General features: G+C 40.7%; 2 protein-coding genes and 1 pseudogene across 7 annotated transcripts; 1 reads left to right on the top strand and 2 right to left on the bottom strand.

Moving 5' to 3' along the window:
* Window positions 1-5: 5 nt before the first annotated feature.
* Window positions 6-2182, bottom strand: LOC147166231 (laminin subunit alpha-4-like; annotated as a pseudogene). The gene is made up of 6 exons (XR_015096498.1): window positions 1986-2182; window positions 1576-1752; window positions 605-679; window positions 404-531; window positions 192-336; window positions 6-110 (listed from the first exon to the last, which is right to left on the bottom strand). The product of XR_015096498.1 is annotated as a laminin subunit alpha-4-like (transcript).
* Window positions 2183-6155: 3973 nt separating this feature from the next.
* ankrd29 (ankyrin repeat domain 29) lies at window positions 6156-11713 on the top strand. Of its 5 annotated transcripts, none has more exons than XM_086088737.1 (11): window positions 6156-6326; window positions 6534-6644; window positions 6870-6968; window positions 7283-7381; window positions 7471-7569; window positions 7877-7975; window positions 8048-8146; window positions 8536-8631; window positions 8784-8882; window positions 8959-9931; window positions 10824-11713. In XM_086088737.1, exons 1-10 carry the CDS (start codon window positions 6315-6317, stop codon window positions 9079-9081), a joined length of 936 nt encoding a protein of 311 aa, XP_085944863.1. In that variant the 5' UTR covers window positions 6156-6314; the 3' UTR covers window positions 9082-9931; window positions 10824-11713. The 5 variants fall into 5 exon arrangements, with proteins under 5 accessions (XP_085944863.1, XP_085944862.1, XP_085944861.1 ...); XM_086088736.1 differs by having other exon boundaries at window positions 8959-10566; XM_086088735.1 differs by having other exon boundaries at window positions 8959-10582.
* Window positions 11140-15294, bottom strand: plekhb2 (pleckstrin homology domain containing B2). The gene is made up of 8 exons (XM_086088742.1): window positions 15054-15294; window positions 14489-14536; window positions 14163-14315; window positions 13980-14082; window positions 12862-12901; window positions 12456-12542; window positions 12261-12375; window positions 11140-12143 (listed from the first exon to the last, which is right to left on the bottom strand). The coding sequence occupies exons 2-8, from the start codon at window positions 14523-14525 to the stop codon at window positions 12007-12009; spliced, it is 672 nt and encodes a 223-aa protein (XP_085944868.1). The 5' UTR covers window positions 14526-14536; window positions 15054-15294; the 3' UTR covers window positions 11140-12006.
* Window positions 15295-15349: the final 55 nt, after the last annotated feature.

Here is a 15349-nt window from a genome sequence, read left to right as displayed (position 1 = left end):
ATAATTTATGTGATATTTTTCTTTATTTTAAAAAAATTCCCATCGCACAGGTTCTTTGGAGTCAGAACGGAGCTGACACTGCCGCCGCCATCATTCACAGTGACGCCCACCTGCAAGATCACAAAATCACTCAACTGCCCCCGACTCCTTCCCTTAATTAAATGGGATGCCGTCCAAGAGGGAAAGGTCACCGTGTTGTTAATTAAGAACACATCGAAGCTGCTCCCGTGGCCCGTCACGTGGACGATAAGGCCGGTCGGGTAACGGGGGTCGCAGCTCGAAGGTCGACACAAAGTGAGCGCCCACTGCAAAGGGATCATCTAAGAACAAATACCTCTATGTGGTTGTTTGTCAAGTAAATTATGTGGGACGACTTACAGCAAGGGCGGGCAAAAAGTAAAACCCAAAGGCCGTCCGAGCAGGGCGACGCCCCGCGGTTTGCCCACCGGCTGATCATTCATTCTGAGAGATGCTCTTCAAGAGGATTTTTGGCCCCTGTGGGAGGATGAGCCACATGTGATGCGAGCGCATCTGTAAGAATATGAGACAAAGGTTGACACGGACTTCGGTCGGCGTGACCGTGGAAGTTCAAGGACAAGCCCACCTCGTTGGGGAAATGGCCGTCAGACACGCGGACGCCATCTACCAGGAGATGGAACATGTTCTTCTCCACACTGCACTTCACATGCCAAAGGAAACGCCAACAAAGGTGTTATTGGGTTAGGATTTCATAGTTAGCGCCCAAAATTAGCAAACTAGTAGCTTGCAGCAATGCTATTCACTAAATGAATAAAAATATATATATGTATATATAATGGCAAATGGCCAAACAAAATCGTGACATTGTGGGCCCAATTTTAACATTTTCACTAAAGGGTGTTCTCACTTTTGTTGCCAGCGGATTACAGTATACATCAATGGCTGTAGGCTACATAGTAGCAAAATGTCATTTTTTCAGTGTGGTTGTGTGAAAAGTTAAAAAAAAGATTTTTTTTTATTTAAGAAAGACGTAATTTTGACAAGTACTACATTACATTATTTAAATTATTTTTTGTCATTTTCTCAGATTGGTACCTGTTTTGCTGGACTATAGTCTACAAAATGCTAAAATAATGACACCCAATTGCTAGCATTCCAGCTATAGATCCCATCCTTAGCAAATTAGTTGCTTGCTGCCATGCTTTTAGATATATACTTTTCATTGGGTTATGAGTTACATTATCTTCATATTCATCCAAGTTTTGTTTGGCTACAGCTTACAAATGGTAAAATAACTCTGTAATGACGCACAAGCTCAAGCATGCTAGCATGCTAGCTCCAACCCATTGTAACATAGTACATTACAGAACCATATAAGCTACTGTAAAATTATTGAAACGTTTTTTGTTTGTGTTTTTTTCAAGATAGTTAATCATGGTTTTTAGTAGTCTAAACATTTTAAGAAGGACGCATCTTACAAAATGCTGAAACTAATGTGGCACAAAAAATTGTACCACAAACTCAAAAGTTATGTCAGTAGCAATAGCAAACATCTTGAGGTTGTAATTGCTTGAGCGGACTTTGCAGTCCATTTACTCTGTGCCAGTGTCCGTCGTTTGTCTTCAGCTTGTGGTTGATGACTCTGCTCGGCCCAAGTGACATCTTAATCTTGCCGTTTGTCACGTACAGAGCTAGCAGGAGCACCCTGTGCCCTCGACAAAGACGATGACACCCTTGGAGGATTTGGTCTTGACGTCAACGGAGAAGTGAGGCCTGAGTCGATAACAAGATTTGTTAATCCCAGACAGACTATAATGTGGAAAATGAATAAGAGGATATTGTCGGCCCATGTCAAAATGTACTAGGACGTGTCCGAGGAAAATGAACAGTGGTAAGGGTCAAGGTGAGCCACCCTGTCAGCAGCCACGTGGCTTAATGATCACGACAGCATGTGGTTCCTGTCCTCGGGAAGGACCGGAGAGAATTGCTTTCGAATGTGGCATCACCTGTAATTAAGGTCCCGCTGGGGCATCTTGTACCCCAGCCAGCTGTCTCCCTGCGAGAGCTCGTAGCCGCGGCGGGGTGTTTGCTGATGTCCACACTCGCCGTCTGGTTGGTCCGCAGTCTGACACGGCACACAAGTGACGAGCATGTAACAGAGTGGAAACTAATTAGCTCTAAAAAAAAAAAATTGTGATATACAGTGACTATAAAATGTCAACACACAATTTTTCCTGATATAAAAATGAGAACAAGACAAATCATTTCAAAACGTTGTCTACCATTAGTGTGACATACCATGTAGCCTACATTGTACAACTGAAAAGATTATTTTATTTTTTGGATCCAAAAATCAAACAATCTTTAAGCTTTTTTTTTTATTGGGGGGGCGGGGGGGGGGGGCAATGCTGTAAAATGAGTTTGGAAGAAAAATACTTATTTTTATTTAACACTTTGATATGTGGGCAGACATTCAGCGACAACTTTTTATATACAAACAATAAGTTAATTTAATAATGAGTCACATTTAAATGTCAGACTACTGCAATTCAAATTCAGTGCTGCCCTAAAAAAAAAAAGGCTGCACCGCTTCTATGCATTAGCACAACTAAACCCAACAATGAGCAAACAAAAATCAAAGGACTTATTTGGTTGAGCATCTGGAGCTGTCTGCTCATGACTGTGGGTAAACGTACAGTTCAGCGTGGGTGAGTCGGGACGGCATTGACCCAGGATGACATTTTTGCTAACTAGCTAGCAGGAAACTCTCGCGTAAGACCTTTGTTGCTAGTGAGAAATTATCATTTATAATCAAGATTACGCACTTCTTCTTCTGTATTTGAAATGTTTTTGTTGTTTGTTTTTTTAATCCGTGTGGGTTTACACTATTAGTAGTAGTATTGTTTATTCACTATTTTTTGTTTACTTTTTAAAACTATTTTCATTCATCTATTAATTTATAATTATTATTATTATTCATTAGTATTATGTTGTATTCATCGTACAGAACCACTTTTTTCCTTTTTTTTTTTTTACGTTATCTCACTCTGAAGCCTGAGTTCAAAGATAAAAATCAGTACGCTACTAACCACATTTTTCAATTGAACCTCTTCAAATTCTCAGAAATGATTGTTAAACATCAGCTATAAACGGGATATCTGACCAACATAGCTGACGCTTAAATGCCCTTATTCTAATTATTTTAAAATGAGCATTATTTGCATGTAAACATTGCATGGTCTATCTACTGTATGAGAAAGCAATGAACATCGCATTTTTTCGCCATCCTCCTTTTGCCCTCGGTGGTCGCCTCGACGCGGACCCTGCGTCTCATTTCCTCCACGAGCCGGCGAGCCTCTTCCATCACGGCCGTCTTGTCTCTTGCTTCCATCCTGATGGCATCTGCAGCCCGGCTCGGCCGCTTTATTAAATCTGACAAACAACAATAGCACGCGTATACGTGATTCGTCTGTGCCATGATATGATGTCGTACTTAATGACTTACCTCGTAATGACGCCAGAACACGGCCGAAGGAAAACCTTTTTGGTCCTTTGCGACTCTGAAGAGCCTCATCCATATATGGGAAGACATTTGAAGGGCCTGTGCAAAAAAACTCATTCTGTACATCATTGGCTCTTTATCACCGATTTTTTTAAATGGGTTTTACACCACAGTGGTACTCCACTGGTGGGTCAGGACCCAGAAGTAGATTGTGGTCCCATTTGTAAAAAAAGAATGAATGAACAATTTGTGCATCAGGATTTATTAATTGTGGCTCCTTCTGCACAACTTGGCCACCGGGGGCAGTATAATACAGTCACGCAGACTCAAATAGGAGTTTCACAACTACTCTAAATGACTCAGTAAGCTGCAGTAATATTAGCCGCTTTTCCCAGAGAATAAAGTCTGCCTTCATATGTTAGCTCATCTATAGCATTTGCATTGTCGGCTAGCATTAAGCTAAGTGGGCTTTTCCCCTTCTACTGCGGAGTGCAGGTGGTCTACCTGCTGTGTAAACTGGACTTAGCTGGTCTCTGATCGCGTTCATGTCTTCTTCCAGCTGCAGAGCCTTTAACTCCAGATGTCTCCTTGCGACGCTGTAACTATTCACTACTCTCTGAGGAACAGCAGCAATAAAAAAAAAGAAAAAAGGAAACCAACGTAGTCTCTGAATTTGCAGGAGTTTCTGGGTCACGCCGGTACCTCGGCGTCATAGAGAATCCCCCCGAGGGTGGATCAGCGTTGAAACAGGAGCCGAGATGTGAGTCAGCCCACGCAGGTCGCCCTCGTTGGCCCTCAAGCGGAGAAGCAAAGCTTCAGTGCAGCACTTCAAGGCTGTCACGGGATAACAAGGAGAGGCTTCATTACTACTAAAGTGGTCCATTGGTAAAGCTTAGCGCTCAGGGAGAGATTGCAAGAAGTTTGCCGTGGAAGTTTTTATTTTTAAAATAAGAACAATTATAGTAAGAATTATGACACGAATATCTTAAAGAATAATAATAGTATGGACAGTTATTTCAATTATAATGATCAATTACTTATTTAAAAAATTATAATTCATTTTAAAATGTTAAGAGTAATTGTTATATTAATATTCCTAAGTAAAGTAATATAATTTATTTTGTTTTAAATCAAATTAGTAAATAATCATTCTTTTTTTATAATAAAAAAATATTTGTACACAATTATTTCAAAAAGGAGCTACTAAATGAAATAAATAACCATCTGCAATTTGTGTTTTATTATTTTCTGTGGTAGACCTAGCACTACTATTATTAGTAGGCAGTATGATTATTTTATTTCTATAAAGATAGATAGATAGAGTGAGTGAGTGAGTGAGTGAGTGAGTGAGTGAGTGAGTGAGTGAGTGAGTGAGTGAGTGAGTGAGTGAGTGAGTGAGTGAGCGAGCGAGTGAGCGAGTGAGTGATTGATTGGTTGATTGATTGATTTAAAAGCTTTCTTTTATTAGGTTGCAGCTTCATGGCACGCATCGGGGTAGGACGAGATACATTTTTAACGTCTTCCTACTCCCCTTTTGAACATGTAAACTCTTTTCTTTCTTCTTATTCTTTTTTTTTTACTTCAAATTATATTTTATACTTGTAATGTGTTTTATGTTTTTCTATGCTTAAATATTCAATAAACCAACCAAACCAAACCATTAACCCCGGCAAGGACCGCTCCACTGCCAGTATAGAAGCCTGAACCGCACTTCTGCAAAAACACACACGCACACACCAAGTTTGATTGCGGGTCAATAAACACAAGCAAACACTCTAACGCGGCTTGACCCAACTCCGATGAATCACGGCACAGTAATCAGAGCGCAAGGTGATCCATTGCACCTGTATGCACTCTTCAAGTGCTGTGTCAGGCTCAGTGGCCACTTTTATTTGTCACAAGGCGCGTCGAGAAGAAGTGCGCTCAGAGAGTAATGTCACCGTGTAAAGTGGATTGAGTGCACTTTAAAATGGAGCTTGTGTGAAGCTTGTCATAAAAAGCCTCGTTTTTCAATTTCCAGTTAGTTTTTTTTTTTTACTTCCAATATAGTATTTTCCCTTAAAATAGCATGAAACTAATGGCAATTTAAATACTGGTCACGAGTACTGATACCTTGAAATAAGGCTGGGTATCGGCCGGATATTGATACCGCACATTGGTACTCGCTCATCCCTAACTAATAGTTTACAAAATAAAAATCAATACAAAATGTAAGCCCCTCCCACACACTTGAAAACAATTGTTACACTTTTTAAAAACATTGTAACATATTTAAACACACACAAAAATACAACCATAAACTGAATGGATTATACAGTACTGTCCGCAATTTTGAGTCCATGTATCTGCGTGTTCCTTTAAAAGGTAGCCTCTGGTGGGGGGTGAGTGAGCTGTGGCCAACAGCAGCCCCCTGTGTGAGCGTGTTCATTGTGTTGTGTTGTAAATAAATAAATAAATGGTTGCAAAGACTGGGGCTCTTCTTTCTCACCTGTGAGGGCATTACACAAAATCAGCACACTAAGGGAAAACAAACAAACATCTAAGCTAATAATAGCATCAATATAGCACCGTGTGTCCCCCAAATATAATAGCACTTCTTTGCGTGTGCATTTTTTTACGGCTCTGTTTTGCGTGTGTCAGCAGCGCCTCCCAGTGGCTGAGAAGGTGTAGCTCCGTATGTGTGTGTGTGTGTGTGTGCAGCACTGCGGATGAAAAGCTTGTTTACTCCTTGGCATGCTAGCTGCCGCATGCTTGCTGTGGTTGTGCGGAAGCCAACGCTTCGATGCTCAGAATGAACCAGAAGGAAGAAACATGACAGCGTGAAAATTGCAGGATGTCTTTCAAGGTAAAAAATAAATAAATAAAATAATGCATAATATGCTGCCTCCCACAATGTGTCCTACACCATGTTCTCCTCCGTCATGGGCAATGTGATTGGCTGCTCGCATGTGATGATGCAAACCATATGTGCATGCTTCCTTCAGATCGAAAACAGGCTCCCCACTCATCTCATACAAATTGTGTTTTCTCTCTTTGTGTGTGTGTCCTCCAGAAGGACACACCGCTGGCCAATGCCGTGTTCTGGGCGGCCCACAAGGGGAACGTGGCTCTCCTCCAGCTGCTGCTCAACAGTGGACGAGTGAATGCAGACTGCAGAGACAAAGTACGAGCTCTAATCATGCTAAAAACAGACCCTGGGAAGGATCGGAAATGTACATAAATGTGCCTGGTGGGGTATAATGGTTTGTCCCACAGGTTCTGCTTTTGTCTCTTTCACTATACATACCCCTTTGACACTGTAAAAAGTAGCCTACACAAAGAGTCCAATAAACAGCCAGACCGAGTACATTTTTATATGCTATTTAAATATGTGTTTTATACGCTTCAGTGTGGAACAACAGCGCTGATGGTGGCGTCCTACGGCGGCCACAAAGAGTGCGTCAAAGAGCTCATCATGCAAGGAGCCGACATCAACTACCAGAGAGAGGTATTATGGGAAAGCATAGAGTTCTAGATAGATACACATATTGGACAACATTAGGTACACCTGCGTAGGTTTGAAGTTAAGTTGAGTTAAAGAAGACACAAATTGCTCAATGTTTCCACAAAATCCTCAAAATAACCCAAGGATTTAAAATGATTCAATCAAATTATTAAATTAAATTGAAATTACACTTGTTGTGTTGGTAGGTACACCATGAACTGGATTATTTGTATACAAGCAAAAAAAAGTCAATTTCCTGTATTAGTTCTACCTTCATATATATTTTTAATATTTATTGTTTTTATGGTTCTCTGCAGACAGGTTCTACCGCTCTGTTCTTCGCTTCCCAGCAAGGTCACAACGACATTGTCAAGCTCCTCTTTGAATTTGGTGCCTCCACGGAATTCCACACCCAGGTGTACTTCTGTAAATAATTGTTAGAATAAGATGTTTACTCTATGCCCTGCCATTTTTTTTGTGTGTGTGACATTTGGTCTCGTGGCAGGAAGGAGGCACTGCTCTCACCGCCGCCTCCCAGCACGGACACACCAACGTGGCGGAGACGCTGCTGAAAAATGGCGCCAACGTCCACGACCACCTAAACGTGAGTAGTTACCGTCATGTCCCTGGAATTGTATTTCCCATATAACGGTGATTCCCGGTCTTTACTGAACTGAGGCCAGTTTGTGCATCATGATTTGGCCACCAGGGGGCAACATAATACAAACATGTACAAGTATAATACACAAAGAAGAGTTTCACAACTAAGTGACTCAGTAAGTTGTAGGAGTTGTTTATCGCAGAGGCTAAAATATTAGCTTGTGATTAGTATTATATTGTCTGTCAAAATGTGCTCATATATCAGTTGCTAAGTTCCAATTTTCAATTTGTTTGTTGTTTCTTTGCTACAGGACGGCGCCACGCCTCTTTTCCTCGCCGCTCAGGGGGGTCACGTGACTGTCATCCGTCAGCTGCTGGCATCGGGCGCCAAAGTGAACCAACCTCGAGAGGTACAACGCATCATCTGTCTCACTACTCTTTTACTCTTTTCTTTAGTTGAATGAGGAACAACTCTCTTGCAGGACGGCACTGCCCCCTTGTGGATGGCAGCGCAGATGGGGCACGGTGAAGCGGTCCGAGTGCTCCTCTTGCGCGGTGCAGATCGAGACGCCTACAGAGAAGTATATTTATAAGTATTTTTTTATTTTTATTTTTGTGAACAGCAGCAGGAATAGTCAGAAAAAATGTTATGCCACAAAAACTACATGGATTGTCAATTATTATGATGAATTATTCTTCATAAGTTATTTATTATAGTATGTATATTGTCTTATATATTTTGGAATCCATTTTTGTGCCTTAAAATATCGCATAACTTTCAAACTGAGCACGCGCGATGTAATTTAAACCAATCGGGAGCTGTCTTTCAGCATTAGCTTAGCAACAAGAAGATTGCGTTTCGACGTCAATGGCGGTGCGACTTCCGATCAGTTCGTGTCGGAGGGTGACATATAATAAATTAATGCGGCATTTTTTTTTTTCAATCTTCATTTGCTTTCTGTGTCACAAGGATGGCTCCACGGCGTTATTTAAAGCGGCTATGAAGGGCCACAGTAGCGTCATCGAGGAGCTCCTCAAGTTTTCTCCTTCACTCGGCCTCCTCAAGGTAGACACAAAAATATATCCATGTACGTATCACGGGCCGTCTTTCAGTGAAGGGGAACAAATGTAAATGTAGGTCAACACTTGTGATAGTGATTTGCTATCAGGCTCACCGCTGATAAAAAAAAACATTCCCTCGACACGTGCCGTCCACAGAATGGCTCCACGGCCCTCCACGCCGCCGTCGCAGGCGGGAGCGTCCAGAGCGTTCAGCTTCTCCTCGGAGCGAACGCCGACCCCGCGCTCGCCAACAAGGTCGAGAGATGAAAAGTGCCAAAGACAGGAAGTGTCGTTGACTTCACTTCCTCTTCTTCTCTCCCGTGTGTTATAGAACGACCAACTCCCGGCTGACCTCGCCAAGACCCAACGCATCTTGGGGGTTCTGCGTCCCAAAGTCTTGAACGTGACGGCAGATGACAATCGCTGTTCCTGTCTCCGCGTCTGCCTGCACTGAAATCAAAACATTATACAGTGGTGCCTTGAGATATGAATGACATAAGTAACGGATTGTCAAGATAGAAGCCGTCCTTCAGCCGATTTTTTTAATTAGCTTCAAGCTGTTGTTTTCCTCTTTCACTTGAATTTTACTGTCTAACTAAACATAAAATGGAGAATACCACATTGTGCTCGCTTAATGCTAATGCTAACATAGGCAATGATTAGCATCTATATAGCTGTGCAGCAAATGTTTGAACATAAAAGCCGTTCAGCAATACATGTAGGCAAACAATATAACTACTCAGTTAGATACTGTATTCTTTATCCTCTGCGAAGAACGACAATATGAATTCCACTTTAGTCTTAGACAGGACAACTAATTTGTTTTAACTCTGTTTAATTATGTCAATGCTTTATGTTTTTTATTTATTTATATAAATTATAATAATATAGAGAGTGCTCTTTTAAAAAAAAAAAAAAACACATGGGCTTTTTTTTTTTTACGCTGGAAGACATTTTATGTCACTTCCATTCATTTCATTTGAGTTACCAGCGTGGTCAAGGAACAAATCAAACTTATATCTCAAGGCACCACTATGTAGACATGTGATGTTGTGACTGAATGTTTCATTTTATTAAATAGCACATATAACACGCAACCAAAACAGTGAATCATTGCCACCATTATTTGTCATAACAGTTCTATATTTTCCACTCTTGTTTCCGTCTCTTTTCATTAAAGTGTGGCTTTGATGATGAGAGCCATGCACATGTTATTAGACGTAAATAATTAAGTTTGGATTCAAAAGAAATGAACAACCTTGTCTTCCTTTAATGAGCTTCATTTGACTGATCAGGACCGCAAGGTTAGTGCCAAATGTGTACAGTTAAAGATGTCAAGATGTTATAAAAGCATAATAAAAGAACTATATGCAGTACATGTTTTGATACATATTTATTTATTCATTCATTCATTTTCCACTGCGTACCACATCTGGCCCTCTATGTTCTTTTTGCATCATTTACATGATCAAGAGTAAAAAGTCCTGTAATATTTGTTGCATTAATTTAGCCGCTTTTATCCTAATACTGGTCTATTATAATGTATTTATTTCTGTTTATTCATGTTTCATTGATTCATATGATTCAACACTCAGTGTATGGGATATATTCCACGGAGGAGGCGGGACTTCCTACTTCCTGGTTTTCACACATCAGCTTTGTTTCCGTTTCCTAGTTATTGCTCCTTTGTGCCCCTCGGTTGCGCGTTCCCGTCGAGGGGTGCGAGTGTGTAGTGTGTCTTCGGTTGCGCGTTCCCGTCGAGGGGTGCGAGTGTGTAGTGTGTCTGTCTCAGTTGTCCGAAGCAAGGGGGTGGGGTGGGGGTGGTTTAGGTGCGAGTGTCAGAACATGGCTATCAGTGGCCGGAAACGACGCTGACGTGTGAAACCCGGAAGTCGAAGCCCGTGGCATCTCATCGACCCCAGAGGCTACAGTTTGTACAGTAAATGTTGTCTTTGGTAATACTTAACCATGTTTTTGTTTTATTTTAACGGTCCACCATAATCTTTAAATTAAGAATTACATGTTAAAAAACTAACCACATCTAATAAAAAATAATAATTAATCATTCATTTTCTAAAGGCACCTAAGCTAAGCTAACCGAAGTCATTTAGAACTTAATGGGGCGGCTCTGGCAGCAATGCAGCGTGATTGGCGTTTCGATCATTCTTCTCACGTGTCTGTTTTTCACCGCCGTAGGCCGACATGCTGTGCTCGTTGTCCAACGCACAAGCCCACCATCAACGAGGACTATTTGCACAAGCTAACCAAGTTCACCGAAGAGTTCGGTCAAGGGGGATGATGGCTCATCAACCAATCGACAGGTCAAACGCACGTTACAGAAAGATATCATATCAGACTGCAATCATTGATCATTTGAAGACAACCATTGCTGTATACGGAGTAAAATGTCATACAATTACAAAGACAGTAAAAACAATAAATTGATAATAAATATTCTCTAGTTTTGCGCAATGTGTTCTGTGAACAAAAGTCTGAAATAAACAGTCATTCATGATATTGTGAATACATTTAATTGTTAAAATACATCTCTTGGATAAACAGTCACACATTTAGCGGGAATATTCACAATTTAGTACATTTAGCTTGACATCACTTGTAAATATTAACATCCTTCAGTTAGTGCTATTAACTTAATATATTTCTACTGAGAATTAATTAAGAGTCAGCCTCGGACCAATTTGAAATGATGTGCTTTGTATACGGCAAAGTGAACAGAAATGTAACTGGATCTCCAGACAAACAAACACAATTGGCTCAAAACACTTACTGAAATGAAAACATACCATACAGCAGCTGCCAGTATGAAAAAAAACCACACAAAAAAAACATTTGACATCCCTTTTCACTCCGCGCCCCGAACAGCCTGTGAAAAGTGAAGACAACTCAAAATATGTGAGGAAATTAGGATGTCATCGAACATCCCGCGGGACAACTTTTCTTTCTTTGGATAAAAGCCAAATGGGAGAGTAGCTAGTGCACCTGAAGGATTACATGAATTTGAGATTATTGACAAGGAGAGCTAACTTTTGTCATATATCCGTATTCCAAACCAAACAATAACAAAACAGCATCAATACAGTAAACAAAACACAATAAACACAAAAACATGATATTGCTTTTTAAGATCAAAAGTACAGTGTGTGCGTGTTAAAACGATACGTTTTTGTTTTTTTTCTTCCTTAAGAGTTAAGCTGTATCATGTCAAACATCACTCACACGAGGCTTTAGAGGAAGTTCAGAAGTTAATTGAATATTTTAGGCCTGTCAAAAACACTTCATATGCGGAGAGGAAGCAGATTGCTGCGGAGTGGAGAGGAATATATTTGCTGTCGTCGGCGAACACCGATGCATGAACTACTTAGAAGACGGAGAAGAGCGAGCCCAGCGCCAGGCCCGTCGCCGCTCCCGCCAGCATGCCCATGGCCACGTCCCCGCCGTTGTCGCGCTGGTGCTCCTGGATCACCACGTGGTTGACGCCGGGCGCGGCGTAACCACCTACCAGGTAAGAAAACAGCGACCACACAATATTTCCAGTATTTATTGTCAATGTTGTTATTTTCCTATACCTGAAAGTAGTACACCCCAAGTATTCATTACTAAAAAGTGTATTACCTTGGTACTGATAAGGGTAGGCAACGGCGTAGGGCTGCCCGTCGGCGCCGTACACGATCTGCGTCGCTTGTGGGGAAGCTGCGACGTAATCTCCATACTGGCCCTGAGTGTAGTACTGAAGTGAAAATATCATGAGAGTTCTCCGAAGCCCAAGTGCATCATGAAATCACGTAAAGACTTCAATTGTATCCTTACCTGGGGTGGGGGTGCGTATTCTGAGTATGGTGGTGGAGCGGAGGCCATCACCTCTGGCGTGAAGTTCATCTGAGGAGCTGTGACCATCTAAAGATGAAAAAAAAAAAAAAAAGCAGGAATGTCAGCTAAAGACAAATGTGGATAAATGCTGTGTTGTGCAATTCGGTTCATCTTGATTGGTGGGTTACCTAAAAAGTCTTTCAAAAATATTTAAATCTATTTGGGAAGGCTTTTTTTTTTATTTTTTTTATTTTTTTTTAACTATCCTCAGTTAGTCACTGAAAAACTCCCATTCACGGATTCAATATAAATATTCTTTGTTTCTCTGTCACAAGCTTGCTTCTTGTTGCCAGGCAACACTTTGGAAGTGAAGAGAGCTCTCGAGCTTCATTGAGCAGACTCTCACCGTGTTAATTCTGGCATCCTGCAGTGCCATAGTCCATGCCCTGGAATGAAGAACAGAGGACATTTTAAAACCAGGGATATTCATATACTTCATACATAACACATATACAGTACGGAGGTGTATCGAATTCGCACGCAGAAACAGTGTAACTGCCTCGGGTTCTAACCATGTTTGCTCTGTAAACAAACAATGCGCTTCAGTCTCTGGCAAGTGGGTGCCAAGCTAGCGACATGCTTTTTAAGACGTCAACATCATTTGAAATGGAATCACATGACCACAAATGTCTGTGCATAAACAAAAAAAAAGTGCATAGTGTGCATACTGGTGGAACTGTTACCATTTCACTTTTCACTTACTGATACTGCACTTCCCTAAAAAGAAGACAAACTATTTATGTTGTACTTAGCTGAAAAAGAAAGTAATGTTTATGTTATCCTTTCCTATAACAAAGACAAACTATTGATTTTTCACTTTCCTAAAAACAAGACACATATTATTGATGTTGTATTTTCCCCAAAAAGAAAAGGGTTGTTTCCTAAAAAGAAGGCAAACAGATGAGATTGCACTTTCCGGAAAAAAATGACACCGTTTTGATATTGTACTTTCTTAAAAAGAAGACAACTGTTCATGTTGCATTTTTACAGTATAAAAAAAACCCACGCAAACTACTCAGGGTATACGTTCGAAAGAGAAGACACTTTTAATGTTGTGCTTTCCTGAAAATGAAAATAAACTATGGATGTTGCACTCTGCTAAAAATAAAGATAAATTATTCATGTTGCACGTTCCAAAAAAGAAGACAAACTACTGATTGTTCACTTCTCTACAAAAAAATATGCTTAGCTGTTATATATTATTAGATATAATTATTTTATAATCTTATAATACACAGTGAGTTTATTTGATAATTGTTCATTTATTGGATAGATTACTGCTAGTGGTTTTGTTTTAAATGTGTTCTTGTTTACACAAAGGAAATACACATTTCGCATTTTGTTCCCTTACTGTCTCAATATGAACAGATCTGTCCCCTTAAATTCCAAAGTACAAGTAGCTTTTGAACACTGCTTCAAAGTACACAAAAAAAAGAACAATAGGATGACTTAAAAGGGACTTACAGGGCATCGTCTGCGCTGTCTGCACACAGGCTGATAACTCTTCCGTCCCTACACACGATCTGCAGCAAAGCGTCGCGCATCTTCCCATCTGGAGGGTTCAACTCTGTGGCCCAGACACAGAAAAAGACGTCGCAAACGAAATGCATCATCACTGTGACATCCGCAATTTCAATAAAAGTCCACCTTGACACGCGGCCGAACCGCGGATGTTGATGCAGTCCACCCTCATGTGGATGTCGTCTTCCATGTCCTGCCGCTGCTGGTCGTTGTAGAAGACCAGGCGGCCGTCGGACCATAAGTCGAACCAGTTCTTCTTCCAGCGCCGCAGTATGGTACCTGTCGATGAAATCAGACCGTTGGAGGGAAGTACAAAATACTTTGTTGCGGTAGATTTTTGAAGTAGCTGTGCTTTACTAGAAGATTTATTTTTTCTGATGGCTTTTTACACATCAGTCATCAAGCAATATAAAGTGACCAGTAGGGCTGTTGTAAGTAATGATGTTCCTTACTTTGCCTGTGGAGCCAGCCACTCTTCACCATAGCCATTTTAGAAACACCTAAACAAACCACACACACAGTTAGTCAGTGCAGTGCAATTGGTATCTCCTTTAAATAGTATATATTTGGTTGTCTATATCTATTCTCTTCCACTAGATGGCAATTAACCCGTGTACAAATTATCCACTTTTCGTTTTTTGTTTGGTGGCGTTCCATGATAGTTTTTCTATTGTAAAATAATAGTGTGTTTTCAAAAGGTTGGGAAACACTAACATTCAGTCAGTGTGGACGTGATGGCGGGTGTGGTGTGTCCAAACAAACCTTGTGACCGCTGCAGCCTTTCCACTGCATGTCCTCATTCTGATTTGTTGAGCTACTTGTCATAAATTCACGAGTACAAACACTAATACTATATGGTTGTTTTAAGCAGAATAGGAGTACGAACTGCCCCGATCGACATCTTTGACGACGCCACACATGTCTTAGCTCAAGTTTATTTGACCATATCTGCAATTTAGCGTTCAAAACATCAGAATGTGTCCGCGTCAGTATTTCTTCAGAAAAGGTCGCACTTGCCTGGTTTGTTGTCGTTGTGGAAATGTTATGGTGGCTTCAAATTGAAAACCAAAAGCGGAAGTGAAATGTTTTCTTGAAAAATCTAAGATAAACTCTTGACGAAAACCCTGAGCCAAGTTATTTAAAAAATGTTGCTTTGATCCTTCCAGCGAGGCTTTCAAAGAGTCGTGTGACTGAGTATGCTGGCTAATTACGAGGCAAAAAATTTCCAACAGGAAGTACAGTATTTATTTTTGATGACGTAAGCGATCAGCTGACAGTTTGGGAAAGTGCTAGCAAAAAAAAGAGGATGCCCT

Source organism: Leptonotus elevatus, chromosome 11 (assembly GCF_054856555.1).
Source record: "Leptonotus elevatus isolate MCC_2025b chromosome 11, RoL_Lele_1.0, whole genome shotgun sequence".
NCBI classification, from domain to species: domain Eukaryota; kingdom Metazoa; phylum Chordata; class Actinopteri; order Syngnathiformes; family Syngnathidae; genus Leptonotus; species Leptonotus elevatus.
Note: the sequence above shows the minus strand (reverse complement) of the source record. Positions and strands in the feature narration are given on the sequence as shown.

Bases quoted from the DNA above. Each gene is read 5' to 3' on its own strand.
- ankrd29 (XM_086088737.1), top strand. The intron at 7,976-8,047 runs GTACAACGCATC...ACTCTCTTGCAG, and splicing joins AAGTGAACCAACCTCGAGAG to GACGGCACTGCCCCCTTGTG. The intron at 8,632-8,783 runs GTAGACACAAAA...TGCCGTCCACAG, and splicing joins CTTCACTCGGCCTCCTCAAG to AATGGCTCCACGGCCCTCCA.
- plekhb2 (XM_086088742.1), bottom strand. From the start codon at position 14,525: ATGGCTATGGTGAAGAGTGGCTGGCTCCACAGGCAAA. The intron at 14,316-14,488 runs GTAAGGAACATC...TTTCATCGACAG, and splicing joins TGGCTGGCTCCACAGGCAAA to GTACCATACTGCGGCGCTGG. The intron at 14,083-14,162 runs GTGGACTTTTAT...TCTGGGCCACAG, and splicing joins CGGTTCGGCCGCGTGTCAAG to AGTTGAACCCTCCAGATGGG.